Here is a 23764-nt window from a genome sequence, read left to right as displayed (position 1 = left end):
CTGAAAGAATTGGGGTCAGTATGCGTTAACGCAAACATCACACTGTCTTTTCTATACTCCCTAATAACACATTGTTTACTTAGTCTCAGTGTCTGAAGTCACACGGTTATTCAAAGTCTGCCAAGTTAGCAGTATTCATTTCATCATTTGGGGTCCTCATTTACTGCCATGGCAGGTAACAGTAATCCGGAGGGCTATGAATAAAGAGCTGATAGCTAACCATGAGTCCTCTTTATCAATTCAGCAGAGCAGTTGTGGAAGTTTTGAGTCCTTCTCAATCCTGTTGCTGCTTGGATGAAAGCTCTAAAGCAGACCCTCCCCCAAATAAACTCCTTCAACTGCGGGGCAGGAAAAAAGTCACACAAACAAACAGCAGTTTCCAAGCCCGGGAGCCTGGATTTCCATCAAAATGGGTTACATTTCAAAAGCAAAGTAAGGGAGCCTGTGTATTGAGGTAGAAGATAGTCTTTCTGACTAAGCTCTTCTTTGCTTCTTCATAACAAAGTAGTTTCTCTTCCTGTGACACCCAGAAATGTATGGACTAGGAAAGCATTGTGAGTCTCACACAACACCAAGGGATCATCCCAAGGCCTGGAGTCAGGAGTGTGTGCAGAACCTGGTTATAGGTAGATGGGACAACACGATTCCAGCTAGAGCATGGTGCATGCGAGCACACATGCATGGATGTGGGTATCGTGACCTCTCTATGCATGCGAGCACACATGCATGGATGCGGGTATTGTGATCTCTCTCAGAGCCCTGACTAAAGCTGATAGCTGACTTTTTGTTTCACACAATTTTTATAAGGCAGACTTTTGGAAAACTCCATGGACTATTTCCCCAAATGTCAGATATGCCTTATAAAAATATGTAATATTAGCAAAAGCCTCTGAACTTCTTCTCAAACAGTATCCATAGTAGATATTTCTGATGCTACGTAATTATTAACTGATGCTCAGTGCAGATCCAATCATGCTTGATTCACTGTAAAATCCGAATTTATTTTCCTATTTTACTAAGCAAACAACTATTGCCTTTCCTAGCTATTGCTAACGAGGCTCTCTGCTGTGTTCTATGTACGTATTATCGGATTTATTCCCCATATGCCATAGCTCTGTGGCTATGGGTATTAAAGGGAAAGAAACAGTTTCAAGAGCTTAGGTAATTTAGACTTCCTGAGCCTAAATCTGTGATTATTACACTTTCTTCTGTTTAATGCGTCTACACTCATGATTGCAGAGTAATCTGTTGTCATTTTCTACTTGAGCACTGCGTTACCCATAACAGCACAGAACAGCAGGCACCTGCCCTAAGTGGCTGTGTGTTTTCATCTCTCCCAGTCACATTCCTCTTCTCCTCTGGTAATCTAGCTATCGTTTGCTGCTGCAATTCTGCATCTCTACCAAATCATCCATATACAATGCAGAGTGAGCAAGATATTACTGGATTAAGCATTAATTTCTAATAAAGCAGCGGTGAGCAACTCATTGCTGGTCTAACACTTCTTTCTCAGAATGTGATGGTGCCACTTGAATTTTATGTCACCAAGGGTCATTTTGAGGTTCAGAGCAAGCAGGATATCTATTGAACAGCTGCTGTGAAATGCCCAAAGGTCTTGACATAAGCATGATGACCTAATTATTTTCTCCATGTCTTTCTTAGAAAAGCAATCGATCCAGTAGCTGTCTCAACAATTAGACAATCTGTAGTATAGACCATCTTCCATGGCACATTTGGCTGAAGCAGCAATGACCAGAAACATTGTCTCTGAGGGGTCAGTTGTGTTTGAACACTTCCCTTTCAAGAAGAGAGGCCTTGTTAAGTCAGGTGACAAAAATGGTCGGTCATCTATATCCTAGCCATGTTGTTTGGACCATTAACTGTGACACTGTTTGTGGAGAGTTTCTGTTTATCTGAGAACCTCCTATCTTTAATGGATCAGTGCTCTCTGGCTGCTATTGTTGGAGTGAATTAGATTTCTCCGCCTTCCCCATTTCTATTATGATGGTTTATGTTTTTAGGTATCATGAAAGCAATCATCTAAGACTATTCTTTGGTAGTAGCTGATGTGCTTTATTCTCTTAGAACACTTTCGATTAGGCTTTAGAGTTTCTTTTAGAAACTTACTCTTCTTTCCCCTCCTCTGAAATTCTACTGTGTGGTCTGGGTGAAATCTAGGCAGGAGTTGCTGTTGTGACTGCTTTCTGAGTCTGAGGTGCCCCATGTCCTGCCTGGGGTGTCAGCGAGCATCCTTTGAAGCCCAACTTTCTGAGTAGTGAGGTAGAGAACCGGTCTCCTGATGTAGAATGAGGTGCATTCACCTTGGGGGAGAATCTTTATATATCCTGGTAATGAGCTAATGTTGTCTCAGATTTCTCTGTCTACTGCTGGACTTCAGAAGCACTTTCCAGAAACCAGCTGCTAAAGTGCCAGCTGCTAATGTTTCCTTTAGTTTGGGGCAGTGGATTTGTTCCTGCTGAATTTATGATTTACTTCTTCTTTCTAGTACTAATAATAGATGTTTTTCTGTCAAGGCTTATGCAGAGTAGGCTATACTGAGCCCTCCACAGTCTTGGTCTTACTGTTATCAGCATGATAATGATATTATATTTAATATTATCAGTGTCATTTTGAAGGTGCTAGAAGTCAGGTGCACAAGTTCAATGACCTGATTTTGATTGCACATAAGAGGGATGAAATTTGATTTGAACTCAGATACCCAGACTTCCCAAGTTCACTCAATAAAGCAAAAGGTTTTAGTATTTCCAGATGTAATCAATTCATATTTGTCTTTCTTCTTTTAAAGGAACAAACAAAAAGTTTATTATTATTTTTGAATGTGTTTGATTGTTGTACTGGTATCTTTAACACATTTTTTTAAACTTGGACAATTTATTAAGGCCTTTCTTGTTCTGTTACCACTTCCAGGCTTGTATAACGGTGTGTGGTTGAGTGAGGATCTAATGAGGATGGCAGTAACCTCTTTACCTTGTCAGTGTGTGGAAATGAGACCTGAGAGCTGGCGCCAAATGTAACATTTGCTGCTCTTGGAACCCATGATCTGATGACAGGAAAGCATATTGACTGTTCATGGAGGCAGCACACCCCGTGGAGTGGAATTCCGAATATAACACAATACCCCTCACAGCATCTGAGTCGGACATGGAATTAGTAAGGTACCAAGAAAACATCACAGGAAACCAACTTTGTTATCAAAACAGGGATTTGTCACCAATTACAATAGAATACAACTTCATTCTTCCAGGGCTTCCCATTTTGATTAGAGAGAGACTATTTTGTTCTGAATACATTTCATTTCTCCTTTCATGGTTGGCGAGTTTTTAGAGTGTGGGACGCATGGCATGTGTCCTTCCGAAGCACAATGGGACACGTGCTGGACTTCAGAAAGACTTATGGCATTTTAGATTTTCTAATAAAGTCATGATAGAAAACAAATTGATCATGGACATATATAGGCTCCTTAAAAATATTCTGTGGCCCTTAATGGATGGGTCTTGTTTCATATAGTAAGACCCTGTATCAGCATATATTGTATGTTTAGTATATAAACAGATATAGTGTGTGTGTGTATTTAAATTTAACCAAATGTGGTAAGATAGTGCCTATGTTAATTATACAAGCAGCCAATTATCTTTTTGTTGAGACTTTTTTCTCTCTTTTGACGATGGCTCATATAACACTTGTTGGCTTGACTTGTTATGTAATTGAGGTTGATTTGGACTGTCAGATTCCCTTGCCTCTCCCTTCTGAGTGCTAGGGTCATAGATGTGAACTACCATAGTGCATCTATGCACTGTTAGGAGTTGAATTCAGGGCCTCATGCTAAGTAAGTACTCTGTCAACTGAGCTATATTTTCAACCCTAGATGAAACACTTTAATAGAGTCCATTTTCTCTAATACAAAAACGACTGTGCCCTTTCTCTTCAGGTGCAATCTGTACAGCAGATTCAGGAATCTCTCCATGGAGCAGAATAAGGCATCTGCTTACAACTGGATACCTCTCACTACTCTTGTATTCATCACAGTTACTCATTAAACCCCAAGTACGTGCCTGAAACTTACCGGGGCAATGTGTGTTATCAACCTCACAATAACGCTCTTCAATCTCATTCACTCATACAGATTGAGAAAGTGGGCATTAAAAATACCAAACAACCTTCACCAAGGTAGAAAAGGGATGCATGTCAACGGAGCTCTGCTTGCTTCCAAAGTCTGGATCATAGCTTGTCCTCATAACTAACACATCCCATTTCATATCACAAACTTTAAAAATGCTGTTCAAGTACTTAATATATTATAACTAAAATCCATCTGTGTCATTATATTAAAATCAAAATCCAAACATTACAGAAAGATTAATAAAGGTTCATGTTGGGGAGTAGGAGAACAAACCAAAGACCTTTTTGAATTTTGTTTACCTCCCCCCCCCCCCCCCCAGCATTAGTGCAGCTGTCATCTCCTAGCCTAAAGACTGGAATCTGTTTCCTGGTTCTTCCGTTAAGAATTCATCCAGTTGGGTATATCTGGAACTAGCCATGGGACCATCCACTGCCATATTGCCTGCCACGATAAAGAAATGGGAGGAATATTTGTCTTTCGAGTGAGATTATATACTTTTCCTTCTCAGAATTCCATTTCTGTCCTCAGAGCAGCCACTGTTTGGTTGGAGGCTTCACCCCAGGCCCTGACATCCATTCTAAAATGTTTAAGTGAAACTTTCCATTCCAGGCCCCTTCCCCCTGGGAGTTGCCACCGTCCAGATTCCACCTCCGAAAAAGCCTGCCTAATGGTAACCCCTCCCCAGGGAGAGTCAAGACTCCTCCCACTAGGTACTTAAACTGCCCCTCCAGAGACCGAAACTGTGGTAGACCTGCTTCTCCTTTCCCCTCTCCTTGTTTTCTCGGAGGGCCACCAGGGAGCACCGGCATCCATTAAACTTGGGCTTTTTCTAATTTGGTTTGATTTGGTCTGATTTGCATTATTGGATTGGCGGAGAGGTTTATCGGGCAGATAAAACTTTAGAGCCACCTCTGGAGCTGCTGTTGTGTGGGGTGATTTAAGCTTGCCGGCTTTTCTTAAGCCCCCTTCTTTTCTGACTCCTTCAGATGTTGGCAGAATTTACTTAGGTTTTTCATGGTACTTTTGGTATTTGGGAGTTTCTCTCCTTTTCTCTGAAGCTCCACACAACCACCCCAAGCCCTTCTTTCCTCTTCTTTCAGTTTCTTCTTCCTTGTCTCTGTCTCCCTCTTTCAGGAAGCTTGCCTGCCCTTGGCTTCTTTTTTCGACTCTAATAAAATTATTCCTGAGATTTCTCCTCCCGGTGGTTCTTCTATTAACGTGACTGAGAACCTGAGAGGGGACTCTAATTTCTCTGGTAACATGTCTACCCCACATTGGTGCTGCCATAACTTTGGTGAAGACAAGCCCGAACAATTTAACTGAAGTTAAACAGACAGGCTTTCTCTTTCCCTCCAGCTCTCTAACTTTGCTTTTCACGGAACACTTGTAATTCTAAATACTTTTTTGCTGGTTGCCTGATAGGTAAATATTTTTAAGCCCCTCTTTAAATGAAAGACTGAGAACCATCCCTTTGTAATGTAAGCATCAAGGGAGATAACGCCCTCAGTCTCCAGTTTTCTTCTGGGAAGGGAGGAGCCAGCCCCAAGCTTTAGGCTTTAACCTTGCTGAGGAGAAGCTTCCTCTGGTTGAAGACTTTGGTCCAAAACAGTCGTCCTTTTTTTCACCCCTTCTCTTAAAAACTCTGCCTGCTTGCCCCACCTCCATGAACTCTGAACTCAGGCTAATTTCTACCCCCCCTCTCTTGCAACAGTAATTTGAAATAAGTTTTCTTTACAGTTTAGCTTTCTTCTATGTAAATTTTCATTCCAGCTGGTAAGTTTAGAGAAGTAAAGATGCTACAAGGTGGTGATGTAGCTCAGCGATAGAGCAGCTGCCAACGTAAGCGGGCAGCAGTCTGATCCCCAAACCAGGGAAGGAAGAGGGAGAGTAGAAAAAGCAGAAGGACCAGAGGGAAAGAAGGAAGGGGAAAGGGAAGGAGATTAAGAACGACATACATGCCTTTCCTCTTTTATGACCATATTTTATAAACTTTATCCTAGTATTCTAGAGAAATAAATTTATATATGGCACCAAACCCAAGAAAGTCAAGCAAGCAAACAAACAATAAAGCCCCAAGCCAGAATACTGTATGCTGATAGCATTTATCAAACCTCAGTCACCTACCTGCAAAGTGACCCAGGCCTCCATGCAGACCAAACCCCGGGGAACTGAGGAGATGCTCTTCCCCAAAATGGAACATTCATTATGCTATCTTTCTGACTGTAGTTCCAAATCCTCCATTTAAACAGCATTGTGTTGGCTATTAGACTCACTTTTGAATAATTACATAATAACCCAAATTTAAATGAGGAACAAAATTATCTTCTAATCAATCTCAAAAATATGGTCTAATAAATGACATATTCCTTTAAATTATTGAGATTACTTATTTAATGAAAAGATGCAGCTTGTTCAATATACATATTTTTATTCCTAATGGTTAATGGGATCAGTTCAATAGAAATCCTTTGATCTTTTCTCAAAATAGCACACTGGAAAACCACTCAAAATTGCATAGTAATTGTAGCAAATTTTCTCTAATGAATAGTAATACATGTGAAGGACCTTTTGCCATCAAATTTAAATTTATTCCAGCAAATTATTTAAATGAATGTCTTAAAAGCTAATTCTATATTTGTGAGATCCCTAAATTTTAGAGGAACAATCTGCATTTCAAGAAACCAAAAACCCACTTTCTCTCAAGTAGAATTGTGAGAGTTGCAGTATTACCCCAGTAACAATTTTTGTTACAGTTTCATTAAAATGAGAAATAGAATAATGTTTGTAAGGACTAAAAGCAATGATAAGTGTAGGATCTATCTTCACTAAATCTAAAAGATATTTGCTATCCGTCATTACTTATATACCTGCACCCTGATGCGTGAAATGTAACTGATACCCAAGAAAAGTATGTTTACGGTGTCTGGGCTGACAACAGCAAGCCTCCATTGCTTCAGACAAACCAGAAACCAGAAGAGATTACACACACACACACACACACACACACACACACACACACGCACGCACGCACTGGGCAGTGAGCGAGAAGGCACATGCACACATACCGAGGGAGAGAGAGCACACACACACACCCAGATAGATGAAGACTAATCTTGTTATTCAAGGGGCTTTTCTTTTTTTCTAGTGCAACAATGGTTTACTTATTCAAAAAGTCTTTCACTTAATCAGCTATTCGTCCTTAAATACAAGGAGATTTGACATGCTATCTTCACCATTGTAGATATAAGAGGATTTTCTAAATACATTGAAGTAAGGAGGAAGCTATTTTTTTTTTCTTTTTTGTGAGGGAGAATAAATTGGATTTATTCACCAGGAAACTTCCACACCAAAAATAAAAGGTCATTCTTTTCAATGAATGTCTTAACTATCAGCATGGAAATCAAACTTTCCAAATTTCTTCAAGGGTATGCAGAGAGTTCTGTTCAAGAGAAGGCGCAGCAGTGAGATTGATGGGTACCATCTGAGAATGTAGGCGACTGTTGTGTTGACATTCCCTCGGTTTACTAAGCAAATCCATAATAAACGGTGTCAGAGAAACCTGGATCACAAATGCTTAGTTTGTAAAAGAGACACAGGAATATGTATACTTACATCCCTATAGTATAATAAAAATAGTAACTACAGGGACCACTCCAAAACACATGTTAGAACAAGCCACATACTTCCCGTCCACTCTCCAGCCTTTCCAAAAAGCACATGTCTTGACTAAGGGAAAAGCACAGTAGGTGCAAGTTATTTTCTGCTTGTTTGTGTCAAAGGAAACCCACATTGAAGGTCACCCATCTGTCAGTGTTCACACAGCATAAAAAGGGCAGTTTTGGACAGTGATGGCCTGTGACCAGTGTGGGGTGATGCTCCTAACTTTGGAGATGGGATTCAGTTAGCTCTCCTGCATCGCCTGAGGTATTCTAAAACCTCACTGTACCAGTGTGGAGCTATCATCCAATTCTGAACAGGACAGTGGGCTAGAATCAACTGTAATTGAGTTCCATGTGTTCCCACCCAGGGGGTTGTCCCTGATCTAGTTTCAACATGCTCTGTTCCCAGCAGGGAGCCTGAGTGGTTTCATCAGTTGCCCATCAATTTTCAGGCAAAAAAAGTAACAGTATTATGTAAAGGGGAAAAAATAGCTTGGATATTACTTTTATAGAAATGAATTGGAAAAGAAAAGAAAGGCTGCCATTTGTGCTCCAGTTTATTCGAGTCATTGCAATAATTACCTTAAACACATTCACTTAAATGCTGGAAATGCCTCTTAAAAATGGGTTACATTTTAATGTCTGAAATGAAGGACTTGAAAATCAGAAAAAAAGAATTTTAAAAAGCACAGGATGTATGGTATCTTATAAAATAGGACGAAAAATAGTCCTAGAGACAGGGAATCAAGGTATACATTGTGTTTTTTTCTCCCAGGATTCGCACAGGAGTGGATTCACATAATGAATCAGTAATATCCAAAAAATGATGAAATAACTAAATACACAACTCCCCCTTCATTAGGAGTACTGAGTAGAGTCACACAGCAATTCAAATTTATCCAACACTTAATAAAAGGTATAATTTGCTAGTGTTCAAGAAGAGGCTTGTTTGTTTTCCATGTTTGTTTTTTCAGTATCTTTAAAAAGGAAGGCATCTAGATATGAAAGGTTATACAGTTTCAGTGAAAAACTTCTTTTTTGAAGATGTGTATGTGACAAAGGGGTAGTGGTTTGCGTGATTAGAAAACTTTCATACATAATTATTCAGGTAGAGTAAACTACGCAGAAAAAGTGCTTGGTAGCTGATTGTGGACTTCTTGAGACATAGCTGTTCTCACTAGCTTAGGGAATTACTGGCGGATGTTGAACACAATTGCAATCTCTAAATATCTACCTCCACCTGTTAGTATCCAAAGGCCTGGGTTCCAAAGTTTGAGTTGCTTATATGTGAAACAATTTTTACCTAGATATGTCTCACAATAACCAAAGTGTAGTGATAGCAAACACAAATTTTACCAATATTATGTTAAAATTAAGACAATTGGAAAAGAGAAAATGATACAATTATCAACAAAAGCCTGCAGAAGCAGAATCTCAAAGGGAAACAATATTCAGATTCAAATGAAATCAAGATAACAGACTGCCTTTCTTAAATAATAGCTGGAAAGAAGAAAAATTATGTAAACTGAATTTTTTAGTTAATGCTATTAAACAAATTATATCATCTGGCTAAGGGCAGAATATTACATGAAACATTAAAAAATGGAAAGGGAATCAGACAGTTGAATGGAAAAGTATTTCCTAATGTTGAAAATGAATAGAAAAAAATTGATAAAATACAATACAAAAAGAGAAGCCTTTGTTGGAACACTACAGTTAGTAGGACAGGGAAGGCCATGAGAACAGTTGATAGTCAGTGATCTCACAGATCCCACATAACCTGCTTTAAAGTACATATGTACTCTAATAAGAATTGATGAGCAGAAAAATAAAGAGTAACAGAGGAAACAATGCAAGATAGAAAGTTAGATAAACCAGTCTCGTGCAAGCAAGACCATGCAAGTGGCAGCAAGGGAGATGGCTCCTTTGGGTAAGAGAGTTTGCTGTGCACACATGAGGGTCTCAAGTCAAATCCCTAGCACTCATCCCTAGTACCCACATTATAAAAAGGGGCCCCAAACACTGGATGTGTGATTTACTTACACCTTCAGTCTATCCCAAGGTAGAGGCAGACTGTGAGTTCTAGAACAGCCTGGTCTATACAAGCTCCAGACAAGCCAGGGTTATATATATAGTAAGACCCTGCTTCAGAAGAAAATAATAATAAATTATGAAATGGCCTTGAATACCTGTATCCCAATGTTGGGGGGACAGAGACAAGCAGATCCTAGGAACTCTTAACCATCCAGGCTAGACTATATGTAGTGCAAGCTCCAGGTTCAATGTGAGACTTTGTCTCAATGGAATAAGGCAGAGAACGACAAAGCATGGAGCTCTGGCTTCCATGGGCACACACACACACACACACACATACACACACACACACACACATACACACACACACACACACACACACATACACACAAACACACATAATGGGTTTATTGAATAGAATCAGTAGTTCTGCAACTTGTATTTTGGGTAGCAGACAGTATATTAGAAAAGCATATAAATTTACATACTTATATAAATCAGTGCTCCTTGGAGGGATGCATTCTTACAGGCTCCTGCTTTGCACTTTCATTTTATGATATGCTACACAATGGCAAGTTAGGAGTAGGTATGTACCCCGGGTACCTTCATAAATTCATGAAGGAGAGAGGACAGCAGACCATCCGGAACACAGCTGTTGACAAGATGCTATGTGCTTCTTGTTGTTTTAGACATTTAACAAAACAGCACAAGTCAGGTGAATTAAAAGAAGGAAGAAGAGCTGGAGGACGGCACAGTGGTGAAGAAAAACATGTACTGCTGTTGCAAAGGACCCAAGTTTAGTACATGGCATCCACACAGTAAGCTTCAGGGGCATCTGATGCCTCTGGTGTCCCTGGACACCTGCTCTTGTGTTCACATATTCACAATCAGAAACACACACATGCACATTTTTTAAATTAAACACGAAGAAGGGAAAAATGAAAGGTTATCATCCTCTTTCCAGTACTCCATCTTTTTTTCTCTTTGTGTTCCTAGATCTACTGTACCCACAAAAATCAGAGACCATACAGTAGTTGCCAGGGATTGTTTAATAGGGCCTGTAAGCAGTGCTAGAGTAATTGGAGCATTTTGCTCAAGAAGAAGACAAAGTGACAATTTCAAGTGCAATTTAAGTCTTCACACTGGATTTACTTGGTACTTAAGGCAAGGGCTCTGTCTAAAGAGGATGATCACCAGTACTAGACAGAGGAGGGAACATAGCCCGAGGAAAATCAGCAAGTGCTACCATTAGTCAGCACTTAGGCAGCTCTCATTACCACTGAAATAACGTGTGAAAGCTGAGGAAGACAGCCGCCTTCAAAATGATGAAAACAAAAATCAAATTCTTACAAACACACAAAATTCAGTTTGTTATTGGAGTAATGGAAGATTCAGAGGTGAGATAAATGACAATAGTGATGATGTTTTATTCATTAAAATAATGTCAGCGTCTTGATCTTGCAGCCCATGATAATGGCCCAGTAGTACAACCATGAGAAACTGATAGAGATCAAGAAATTAGAATTGAGTAAATGGTCACCAGGGATGGAAGAGTTACATGTGTCAGACTACTTGGGGGCCTAAAGTCCTATGGGAGGTGACTTGCTGAGAAGGAGGGTTGAAGCAGCCCAGACAATCTCCAGAAGCATCTCCAGCTGAGAAAGGACTGGGTCACATCCCCCTTCACGGGCAGCTACTCCTTATGTACTTGCATATGGTAGTGACCACAGTGTAAGTGGTACTCAAAAGGAGACAAAGCCTAAACATTTCATATTTAAAAATTAGAGTGGACTAACTCCTAAATGTCTTTACAAAAATAAAAACTAATTATTTTATTGAGACATGTTTTCCTGGAATTCTAGGTAAGATCTATGAAACTCATGAGCTAGCAGACAGTGGGCAGATTACAGCTCCTGCAGTCATTTCATTAACACACACTAGGAATTCGAAAGGGAACCACTGGCCATGCATCTAGCATTGTAAATATTTGGTGGGGAGCACAGACTGTGATTCAGTCCATTTTAGAGTCCACTGTCTCCATTTAACAGCACAAGGGTTGCATAGAAACAAAGGTACATTATCCTCACCCGTGAGATGCAAACACACATCTCCAAGAAAAACTCGGCTTCACCTGGGAGTAAAATGCAGCTTCGGCTTTAGGGAAACAGAGCAAGGTTCGAAGCTCTCTCTTAAACCTGTCAAGGGTTGTTCCTGCTGTTTTGCTATCATTACAATGCTTCAACTTCAAAATTCAAAAATATATCTCTTAAGATAGCTTTCTGGAAGACTGAATTATGGGAATTTTTTAGCACAAAGGCCAAATGATTCTTCACAATTCACTTAACAATTTTAGCTTTCCTGTTGTATGACAAATGACCATAGGGAAAGTTCATTCTAAACTACATTTAAAAAACGCCTGTGGGAACTGCTGGAAGGTCAACAGTAAATAGCCCATTTGTGTAACTCCCCTCTCTACTGTTTTCTCAAAAATATCTATTCTTAGTTTTTTGGGTTTTTTAACATTTTTTAAAGTGAGAAAATTTATGCAACTAAAAAGCAAAGAGCCATTGGATAAAACTTTTGTTTGGCATTGTTTGGTTGGTTTATAATTTTGAGACAGAGTCTCTTACAGCCTAGTTTGGACTTCACCTCGCTATGCAGCACAGGATAGCTTTGAAATCCTCATTCTCCTGCCTTTACCTTCCAAATTACCAGCAAATACCGCCCCATGTCCAACTAAAAACTCATTGAAGAATATACCCTTTTACAATGCTGTAGCCCAAGGTAGGGCTCGATATACAAGAGGGCTTCTCTTCTAAGGAATATAACATGCAACAAAGAAAGGCAAAAAAGTAAGAAAAAAAATTGACTAACCTAACCCACCTGAGCTCGGCTCACAGGGGTCAATATCCTCATCATCGCTGGGACACTCTGCTGAGGCCACAAGGATATCATCTGAGGTCTGCAAAAGAATCACAGTAGGCAGGTTAATTTAAAGTGTCATAAGAGATCTCTTTCTCATTTACAAGTGCAACGCAGTTGTATTTACATTATAGGCAGAGAAGCTAAATTCATTATTTTCCTTCCCCAAGACACGAGACACAGAGCTTACACTCGCGAACATGTTTCAGACCTCGCATGGAAATGTCTCCATGTACAACAGATCTTGATTACAACTTATTTCATGTGGACACGGAAATGGTGATCTGTAAGCAGTAGACACCCGACGCTCCAGCTACGATGAGACAGTACATACGGGAGCATGCAGATGTTTAAAATATCCTGGCAGAAACAGACAATCTGAGACTGATTATAGCCCTGGAGAGCTACAATGTATGCCCCAGCAGGCTTTATGCGCACTTGTGCTTGGCTTCTTGAAGCAGAACAGCCATAGCGTTTGATACATTTGTGAACAGGTAGTTCAATAAATCATTGAGATGTTGGTTGTCATCATTGGGAAACACAGATTACATAGAAAATTATATGTACTTTTTAGAGGCAAAATGAAGCAAATATAGTTCATTTAAGATATCTTCAGTTTTTAAAATTTTATGCTCAAATATCATTTTTACAATGTTCCAACAGTAGATACTGTTTCCTCATTGTGCTTTCCATCATCGAGATTTCATAGTAAATAAAACGTGTATGCAGAATTGGCTGGGAAACGGTGACCATTTCCTCTGTGACATTATAGTTGCTTCGCTGCACTTACAGCCAAAAAAGATAACTGTCGCTGTAATAAAAACCAGAGTGTGTAAATCCTAGCAGTTAGTAACATAATCAACACACTGGCAAGCATCAAAGGTTGCTCTTTACTGCCACTTACGTGCAGTAATAAACTCAGAGGAGTTACTGCATGAAATTTGTGAAGGTTTACATCAGATTGGGCTGATGCTAAGGTAAAACAGACCAAATCCATGGTGCAAATTACATTTGCAGAATGTTCAGGAGATTTTGGCAACTCAGAAGATGCTTGAAAGCAAACCGGTGAAGTCATTTAACAGGAACTGTACTGACACTAAAGTCATTAGGAGTCACAGTATTGTCAGAGATAAAGATTTAAAATCAATTTTAAGAAAACTGGAGACAAGGAGGGAGGGACTTCAATGCCTAATAAGGTTTAAAAATCTTTCAAACCCAGAGTCTTTAGTCCATAAAGCAGATTTTTTTTCCCTTGTTGATTCTTTGAAATATACCTTGAAATCAAAACAAGTCTTTAAGCAGCATGTGGATACGGGTTTATTTTGTTGTGCTCTTAATTCTTAAGAGTTTCTGGGTTAATGCCCTCCCCACCCCCATGTTATTTTAAAGAAGGAATTTCAAAATGCCAGATTTTATGGAAGCATAGTTGTTCAAAGAGAAAGGCATCAGGCAGTGGTGTGAACAGCACTTTACCTCTCATTGACATGAATTTTACCAAAGGCTTTTGGTACAAGTTCATCTTGCCGAATAGCACCCATATGGGTGATTTGGTATCATGAGTTTGAATTAGGCATCCTTCTGTGCAGTCAATCCACTATATCCCAGAGCAGATAGTGGGCTTTTTCCTAGGGCCAACATTTAGCAGAAAGCTCTTATCCTTACTCAGAATGGCAACTCTCTCAATATAATCAAAATTAAATTAATCATCACAGTTACAAGAGAAGTTTACATTTTCATGAAGAATGCTAAATGTATCCATGAAACCAATAACTGTCACTATTGCAATGCTTTGATAAGGGGAGGAAGAAATGAACATATTCCTCATCCCAATAGTGGTATTGCTTCTATACCTCCTCCTGCATCTCGAGGGACATTTGGTGATATCTGGAGATATATGAGGTTGTTACTGCTGGGACGTTGGTGCCGGGCTGTTACAATGGGTATCTATTCATTAGAGACTTAGGGTGCTGTGAAATGGTCTAACATACACTGTATGACTCATTCAGCAAGAATTATCAAAAGTGCTAAAATTAGGGAACCCTGCTATTAAAATATAATCATTGACTATGCTTTATTTTTCTTATCTGAAAAAAAAACATGATGGGTGTACTATACATTGATTTTAAGAAACAAACCAACACATTGGAAGCACTTAGAATATTATCCCATTGTGTTAATGAAATTTTCAACATTATCAACACAATTTTAGTAGTTCACAAAGCTGGAACTATTTTAATTAAATCCCTTTGAACTATATTTATAAATAGTATAGTTTCAAATTTTTAAGGAAAAATTATACATACAAATTATTTTCAAATGGAAGATTCATGTTAGCAATTATATTAAAATTCGAGAGTTATATTCAGTAATATTTAAACTTCTGTCTTTCTAGTCTCAGTTCAAATCATTACTTAAGCAAACAAGTATAAATGAGGAGAATTGCTTATGAAAATGACTTCATGACTACCTATGTACAGGTCCTTAGACACTGTTCTATGCAGGCTAGTTGCTTAGGTAATTTAGGTAATGCAAATCAATCTACTTAAAGCTATTTTCTTTAGGGATAATTCCATTTTTTTAAACAGAAAATGTTGTAATTGTCTCAGTGTCACTTTTCATAAAGCACTCTATGTACAATACAAAGTCATATAACAGTGTCTTGTAAAGCTCCCTTACAGTAAAATAAATCACCAGACAAATACACCTCTTTTATAAATATAGATTTTAGGTTTCAATGTACTTTACTGCTATAGTGCATGTGTATTCTTGATTGTTTATATACAAATACATATATAATATATACATATCATTAAAAACTTAAAACAAGTGATCGTTTTATGAGCGGAATTCTTGAATTAATAGATTCCTCTACTGAAATCTCCATGTTATGAAAAAACAGGAACCAGCTCAAGGAAGGAGAGAAAAACCCCTCAAATTTCATTCATGAGGTGGATTTAACCAGTTTTCTAGCCAAAGTGGTGTAATTGAAATTTAGTTCACTGTGCTTTGAGCTACCTCTCTGTAACTTACTGTTGAGAGTGTGGCATTAAAAACCTCAGATATGTCACATTAATCAATTCTGTTCTCTAGTAGTCTTTTGCTTGATGTTTATAACCTTTTTCAGAGAGTCAATCCAGTGTAAGAGCCAGAATAGCTATCAAGCGAAAGTCTTAGCCTTATGCAGCATTAGCAGTCCATTTAGATAAATGTCCCAACTGTGCCTTTAACCCCTCACAGGTCAAAGAATCACGCTGAGATGGCTGTGCCTGAGCATGGCAAGCTTCTATTGCTATTTCAAAAGTCCACAAAAACTAGGCCTCCATACCTTTAGTCAGAGCAACGTGGAAAGAATGTGAGAAATAATCAAAATGTAATCTACCATGTTCTGCACCTGAACACATATGTATAGGACTTGGGGCAATGTAGTCAGGAGTCACGAGTCCAGTTTACCTAAAAATTAAGGGTACCAGGGGAGACTGCTTGATGGTTTACAAACAATAATGACCCTGACTCTCCTTTGCAGAGGGAGTTTTCCCTCACCCCATCATTTGCAGTATAATGCTAATTTCCATTTTTAAAAAAACCCAGCTCAAATGTGTTTGTGGTTAAAAAGCTAGATGGCTAGTGAATGAACAGATTTTGCGTCCCTGCTAAGAACAATATTTCTAGATGCCATGTTCATGGTGCGTGCTTGTGCGGAGTGTTGGTCCATGTCAGTAAAGACATGTACATGAAGCACCAACCAGGACAAGAAACATGCTTGCGAGGAAAAGGGAAAATTCCGAGTGTGTAGTCCAGATACCTTATTGATTCCTAAACTTGAATCTAAACGTTCTTTCCAAACTGCAATAGTTTATTCTTCTGTGTATATATATATATATATATATACACACACATCTATATAAACCTAAAATGTAAATGGAAGAGCTGCTGCTATTTGTGTCATAGAAGTACTTGCTAAAACAACATCGACAACCTACCCATGTGCATATTCATTTACCCAGTTTGAATATCGGAACTTTACCATTCATGAATATTTAGGACAAAGCTTACACACCTCTGAAAATAGCCAGCTTTCCCATTTCTTTAATGTTCTTTTCCAATTGATACCCGAGGCAATTACAAAAAAAAAAAAAAAAAAAAAAAAAAAAAAAACTGACCATAAATCATCTCTCTGCCTGGGGTGAAGACAGACTTGAAAGCTATTCAATTTTCTCCAAGAATTTTTCAGCTGCTTAAAATGTAGGCAATGATTTCAGAACAGTTAAAGTGGGACTGAGTAGCAAGGCTCCAGCATGGTGAAGAGACTGACTCACAGTAACATTTGACACTAGTGGTCTTAACTGGAAGAACTCAGGCAGTGTGGACACATGTGCATAACGTTGCAGCCAGTGCATTGTTGGGAAGAGAGAACAACATTGGCTCCCGCCTAATGAACAGGTATCACCGTTTCAGCTAATTTTATAGCGCAATAAAACCTTCAAGGAAGAAATGAGGTGTAAGAAAACTTGAAACTAAATTATTGCTTTTAAGTAAAACGGCACATCTCTTTTATTATTTCTTTGAACTACTGTTGGCTTTTATTCTCATATTGTATTTCCAGTTTTAGTGAAAGCATATTTGGAGGATCAGAAAGGTATCTCAAAAATATATTTCTCAGCCGGGCGGTGGTGGCGCACGCCTTTAATCCCAGCACTCGGGAGGCAGAGGCAGGCGGATCTCTGAGTTTGAGGCCAGCCTGGTCTACAAGAGCTAGTTCCAAGACAGGCTCTAGAAACTACAGGGAAACTCTGTCTCGAAAAACCAATATATATATATATATATATATATATATATATATATATATATATATATATATATACACACACACACACACACATATATATATGTATATGTATATAAATTATCAGAATTTGGGGGTGTAAGACCTTCAAATCTTACTGGTAGTGAAACACAGGTGAGGGAAGAGAAACTAGAGAACGCTAGTTCAATGTCCCTATTTTATTTGTTTTGATTGTGGACAATTCACTTTTTGAAGCGATTTAGGCTATTTCCAAATTAAATACTGACAGATGTTTACAAATGTAAATTGAGGCTTTTTGATGGTGTTAAAATGAATCTCTAGCCCCATTATTGAGAATGAATAGACTAATTAGTCACACAGGTTAAACTGAAAATCCTTTTTGGTAATGAGGCCAAAACATAATTTATTACTGTAGCATGCCAGCGGTGGATAGCTTCAATCAACAGAATTCCAAAATCCTTGATTTCACTGTGAGCATGTAACATGTCAAGAAACAAAACAAGTCACTGAGTATTCACAGATTTTCTTGTACTGAAACAGACTTTAGTAATCATTCATGTAAGATCTTCATATTATGTAAGGAATCTGGAACCAGAAAAATACTAAAACATAACCACAATTATATGTCTCATTAATGAGAGCATCTATACCTCCAGTAAACGGTAATTTTCTCTTACTCCACACATCTATCCATTCAACCATGCATCCATACACAAATGTAGCCACCCATTCCAAGCCATTGATTTGAAGGAGCTTACAAAGATGCATGATAAAATTAATTTAAAACAAGTGAAAATATGGTAGAGGGAGAAATATCACAGTATGAAAAAGAAAACACTACAATTATTAAAAAAAGAGTTACATATACAAAGAGATACATGTGCAGCGGTTTTATTCTTTGGGAGGGGATCAAGCAGAAAAAATAAAGACACTAAGGGGAGAAAAATATAAACTCTAGACTTTTACTATTGAACGTCCTATTATAAAAATCTTTATCTCAGCACGTATTGTTTTATTTTTTACTTCTATGTTTTAAAACTTTAATTTTCCCATTTTATGTAAATAAGTTGTTTGTCTGTATGCATGTATATATTATCAAATGTGTGCTTGATTCCCATGGAGGTCAGAAGAAGGCCTTAGAGCTTACAGGGAGTTGTGAGTTATCCTGTTGGTACTGGAAATTGCCCTGGGTCCTCTTGAGGAGCAGAATGTGCCCTTAACCATTGAGGTGGTTCTGTAACACCGATTGTTTTTAGGTAAATCCAGAAAATTATTCAGTTACTTGTACCAATATTGCAGTTTAATGTTTTTCTAAGAACTCTCCGATCATAAACATGGAACCAAATTCTTGGCACAGAGGGCAAAAAAGTGAATTATTGAATCTTTACTGTCTTTTAATCTACTCGAATAGCAATACCAACACATACAATTTTTTCCCACTAAAACTTTAATGAAAATTCATTCAACTTCCAAAGTTTTTCTTATTTACTCTTGTCTTTATAACATAATTACTAATGAGATATTTCTTCTTGTTTCTCAATTATCGCTAGAAATATGTCAAGTTATCCTTTATTACATCCTTGGAATAAAAAACGAACTGATAGTTTATAAGTAATGCTATTTTTTCGTTAACATACTCTAGACATGAGTTATTGATCAAGTTTGCATTATTTTCATGATGATCCTTGATTAGAAATTCAAAAACCAATGGAATAGGACACAGCCAGGAGCAGTCAGTTAGCCAAGACTTCTTATTGGGTGAGAGGGAACTAGTTCTTATCAAAGCTTGTGTCCTCTGGACAGAGCTTTAACCTAGTGTAGTACACAAGAACCTCTGTAGCACACAACACTTGGGGAATGGAACAGCAAGTGTTAGGTATATGGCTAGAAACAATGACTGCTTAGTAGGAAGTTCTCGTTCTGATTTTACTGGAATTTATCAGTTGAATATAAATAAGGTCAATATAAATAAGATCAATCACGATCCCCAAATAAGCCTGCATTTGAAAGCAAAATCTAAGCAAAAATATTATTGGTCAATGATGGAGAGTGAGCATTATCTATCCCAGATGTCATGATGGTGTTTTGTTTGCTGCCAGGAGAATTCATCCTTTACTGGTTCTAGCTGTACTGACGTGCTCAGTTCCTAACTTGACTACTTCACTCTCACGGGCCACACTGTCTTATCAATGTGTAGTGAGGATGTGGCAGTGCTAAAGCACCCACGTTCACTATCTACGAGGTTGACCAGTGTTGCCCAGATTTTAGTTCAAAATCCAAGTCTCATTTCTGGTCTCATAAATAATGTCCATTGTCTTGAATTACTTCGTGTGTTCTAAGCACATGTATTTGTATACTTGCACATGCACATGCTCACACACACAAATATATTATACACCTATATTATATGTATGACTATGGCTACAGATCTAAGTATTTATATACATGAATCATAATCATTCACCTATCTAACCAAATATGATTGCTAATGCCTGTAACCCCAGCACTGGGTAGGCTGAGGCCTGAGACATTCTAAAAAGGCTTAGGCTGTCTCAAAGAAACAAAACTAACAAAGAGTAAGCAAAAATATGAATAGTTTCCCTATTCCACAGTTATGTGTAGGAATCAAATTTGATGAACAAAAATATTTTGGAAAGCAGGGGAGCACTCACAATCCTGTCTTTATATGCTTGTGGTGCCTATTCTTCGCTGTCAACTTGATTATACCTGGAATTAGCTAATGTTTTTTTTACAATTAATAAAACGCTGCCTTTGTTTCTTGCATGAGAGTAAGGACAATCCTGTGGAGTGTTGAAGCTGACAGTATTTTTGAATTTCTAATCAAGGATCATCATGAAAATAATGCAAACTTGATCAATAACTCATGTCTAGAGTATGTTAAAGAAAAAATAGCATTACTTATAAACTATCAGTTCGTTTTTTTATTCCAAGGATGTAATAAAGGATAACTTGATAGATTTCTAGTGAAGATGACACTTTATTGGATACATTCCCTTTTCACCCAGCATCCTCCTATCCTGTCGGCTAAGCAGGGTCTGTATCCCTTACTCCAGTTGGTTCTTCACATAAGGCTGATCACTGGGGCAGCATACTTTTCCCCAAGATCAGTTTCACTGTAGCATTGCTTATGTAGGTCATATATGTGAATTTGATAATTAATCAGTGTGTTAAGAATCCAGGCCTGGCAACAAGGTATTCTTTTTCCCTATAGCACTAAATACACAAATTCAGAGATAGTCAAGTCCTAAGTCCTGTTATGCCATATGCTATCTACAGTGTTTAAATAAAGTGAGAAATGGAGGGTATCAGTTAACAGCACTATTAAGTAAAAAGAGAGAAGGGGAGGAGAAGGGAGAGAGAGGGGGAAAGGGAAGAGAGGGGGGAGAGAGACAGAGATTCTCTCAGGACAGCACACGCACCAATGCTTCATGGTATAGTGGTTGTATCTGTAGTTATAGTAGACATGACTTGTGGTATATTTGCTGAATTTATTTTAAAATGTGCCAATGAAATCTTATGAGACAATAAGCAAAATTTTAGTATGTTAAAATAGAAAAGTATATACCTTCCCAAATTATCTTAAAATGCAGAATTTTGAGTACTGCTTCGATGAATTTTATTTTACTTCAGATACTTCTGTATGTCAGAGTACACATCTATATTTAAGCATATGTCTCAGTTAAATAGAATTGGCTTAAAATCTTATCACTACTTACAATTCTGGCACATTTTCTTTAAGCATCTATATAGATAAAATATTTTATGAAAACAACCATGGTTATGTGCAAAAAATTTGAAAATATAATTTTATAAATAGTATTTTTTTCTTGACTTCAAAATTACAAGTAATATTACCAATGGCATTTGAATTTTTTTGTTATCACTCCAGTAAGAATATTTTTCCTATGGTCACCTATTCTAATTTCAGTACAATTCTTTTTGTGTCCAACTGTTTTTGTCTCCATTGCTCATTTGTGACAGCTCATTAAGTCTCAAAATATGAATGAGAGAGTATAGATTCTTTTCCAAAAGTATATCCCCTAAGACTTGGAGCTAAGCATTGAAGAAAAAATTTACACCTTCCAAAGATTTTACCTGTTGTGTCAAGTTTCCGGAAGTGACAATGAAATTTTATGTCTAGTTTTCTAATTATGCCCATGGTGGGAATTTAAAGTAGGGAAATAAAAACCAAATTCCAGACATTGTGCTTAATAGAGAGAAGACCGACTGAAGTTACATGGGAAACAAAGCTAGAAGCGTCTCATACTGAGCTTATCTGCCTGCTTTGTGAAGCATCTTGTCCTTCAAGAAAGCACTACGATAAAACCCATTTTAGAAAGGACTTTGGGGTGGGGATGAATAATTATTCTCTCTCCTTTTTCTCGTTCAATATCCCTTAGCCACTCCTGTCACGGACAGATTCTATTTCAATAGTTTTACATTTATGGGCTTTTATTTTATTGCATGGAAACTATTCCTTTCTGTTTTCCTTCAAAATCTAACAGTAAATTTAAAGTTTTATTTTCTTTTTGAGATGAAAATTGTATGGCGATAAGGACTGGCTGACACAAGTAGTTAAAGTCAGACCAAGAAATAAATGTACAGTCAAGTGCCGTCATGCAGTTTATTTCTGTTGATTCTCATGTGAATTTACACATTCATTAATTCATTCGTCTGGAGTAATGTGTTATATTTGTGAGTACCAAAGAGTTCTGCAGTTGAAAACATTATTGATGCTTTTCTGGCTAAAATATTTGTCATATGGTGATTGAACGTGCAGTTGTTCCTTTTCAGTTTTGAGGCAGCATTTATCCTTTTGCGGATCAGGCAATTAATTATCCACATATTGAAGGTTGCTTTTCTAGTTCCTGTTATAATACTAAGCAATAGGTGGCAAATATCTGACCAGTGAGCCAAACATTATTTCAGCCTGTACAAAATATAAGTGGTTTCCTAGAGAAATTAAGTGCTTTTTCTAACCGCTATATGATTTCAGATATAATTTAAGCACTTAAAAATTTTACACAAATAATTTCAAATGTGGAGCTTGATGAGAATAAAGTTGTTCTATGATTCATGAAAAATTGTCTTATAAAAGAAGCATGACAGTGTTAATTTCTTTAGAAAACATGACTTTTTCTTAATCATTAAAAAATAAAAAAAGAGATACCCTTTTGGTTTTATTTTATGAGCAAATGATTTACCTGTGTGTGTGTGCAATGTCACTGAAAGCCAGAAGAGGGCATCAGATACCCTGGGACTCTGGGACTGGTGGGGGAGAGAGGGAGACAAAGGTGCAGGGTAGAGAAAGAGGCAGAGGCAGAGAGAGGGGGGGAGGGAGGGAGGGAGGGAGGGAGGGAGGGAGGGAGGGAAGAGGTGAGTAGGGCCCTTTTAAAAGGGAGCATAGTGAATGTGCACAGGAGGTACTCTTAGTGGTTACAGCTAAGGACATATACCCCCAAATCAGACCAGTACAGATGCCTGACTACTAGCAACTGTAGTTAACTGACAGCTATGAGCCACCATGTGGGTGCTAGAAACCGAACCCAGTTACTCTAGAAGAGCAGCCTGAACTCTCTAATTCTGGGGCATCTCTCCAGCTACTCCCATCATCATTTTTTAAGCAACAGACGTCCTCTGATTTCATAGTAAAATAAATAGTGCTGATATTTAAGCTCCTTTCCCCCTTTACTTTCACCTTTTGGTTTTTCTATTTAATTTGTGCTATCCCAACTGCCAGTGTGGCTATTTCAAGAAGAAAGAACACTTAACAGACTAGCCAACCAATGCTGTTTGGCTCTCACCAACACACCACAGCATCTGAGATTCGCTATAAATGTATATATTCTCTTCCAACTGTCATTAATCTAAAAGTCCTTAAGCCTTTGCTAGTTAGAAATGTTTCTGTGATACAAGAGACAATCTACTTATTCTGCTACAACCCTTTTTAGTACAAGCAAGGTGTGTTACACGTGTAGTTCCCCAGTTAAACTACTACATTCTGAACAATGGATCAAAATAATTTGCCTCAAGTATGTAGGTCGGGTGTGTGTGTGTAGGAGAAATTAGTTGGTTTTATTTGTTCTCAGAGACAATTTTTGAGATAGACTAGTTGTCCTGGTGACTCTGAGAAACATGCTAAGTGATCAGATCAGTTTTTGTAATTAAGTTCTCAAAGTCCAA

The 23764-nt window shown here is 38.0% G+C and overlaps 1 protein-coding gene across 21 annotated transcripts in view; it reads right to left on the bottom strand.

Annotated features, from left to right (window-relative positions):
- The window catches only part of Nrxn1 (neurexin 1), a 1076729-nt gene that overhangs the window by 13173 nt on the left and 1039792 nt on the right, over nt 1-23764 (bottom strand). For 12 of the 21 annotated variants that reach the window (XM_038319674.1, XM_038319675.2, XM_038319678.2 and 9 more), the window contains one exon: nt 12709-12796. In XM_038319674.1, the coding sequence (XP_038175602.1) occupies nt 12709-12796 (88 nt within the window). The remainder of the gene's footprint in view (nt 1-12708; nt 12797-23764) is intronic. The other 9 variants (XM_038319685.1, XM_038319683.2, XM_038319684.2 and 6 more) reach the window with 1 other exon arrangement.

Source organism: Arvicola amphibius, chromosome 2, assembly GCF_903992535.2.
Source record: "Arvicola amphibius chromosome 2, mArvAmp1.2, whole genome shotgun sequence".
NCBI lineage: Eukaryota > Metazoa > Chordata > Mammalia > Rodentia > Cricetidae > Arvicola > Arvicola amphibius.
The sequence above is the reverse complement of the archived record's forward strand: the minus strand, read 5'-3'. Positions and strand labels throughout refer to the sequence as shown.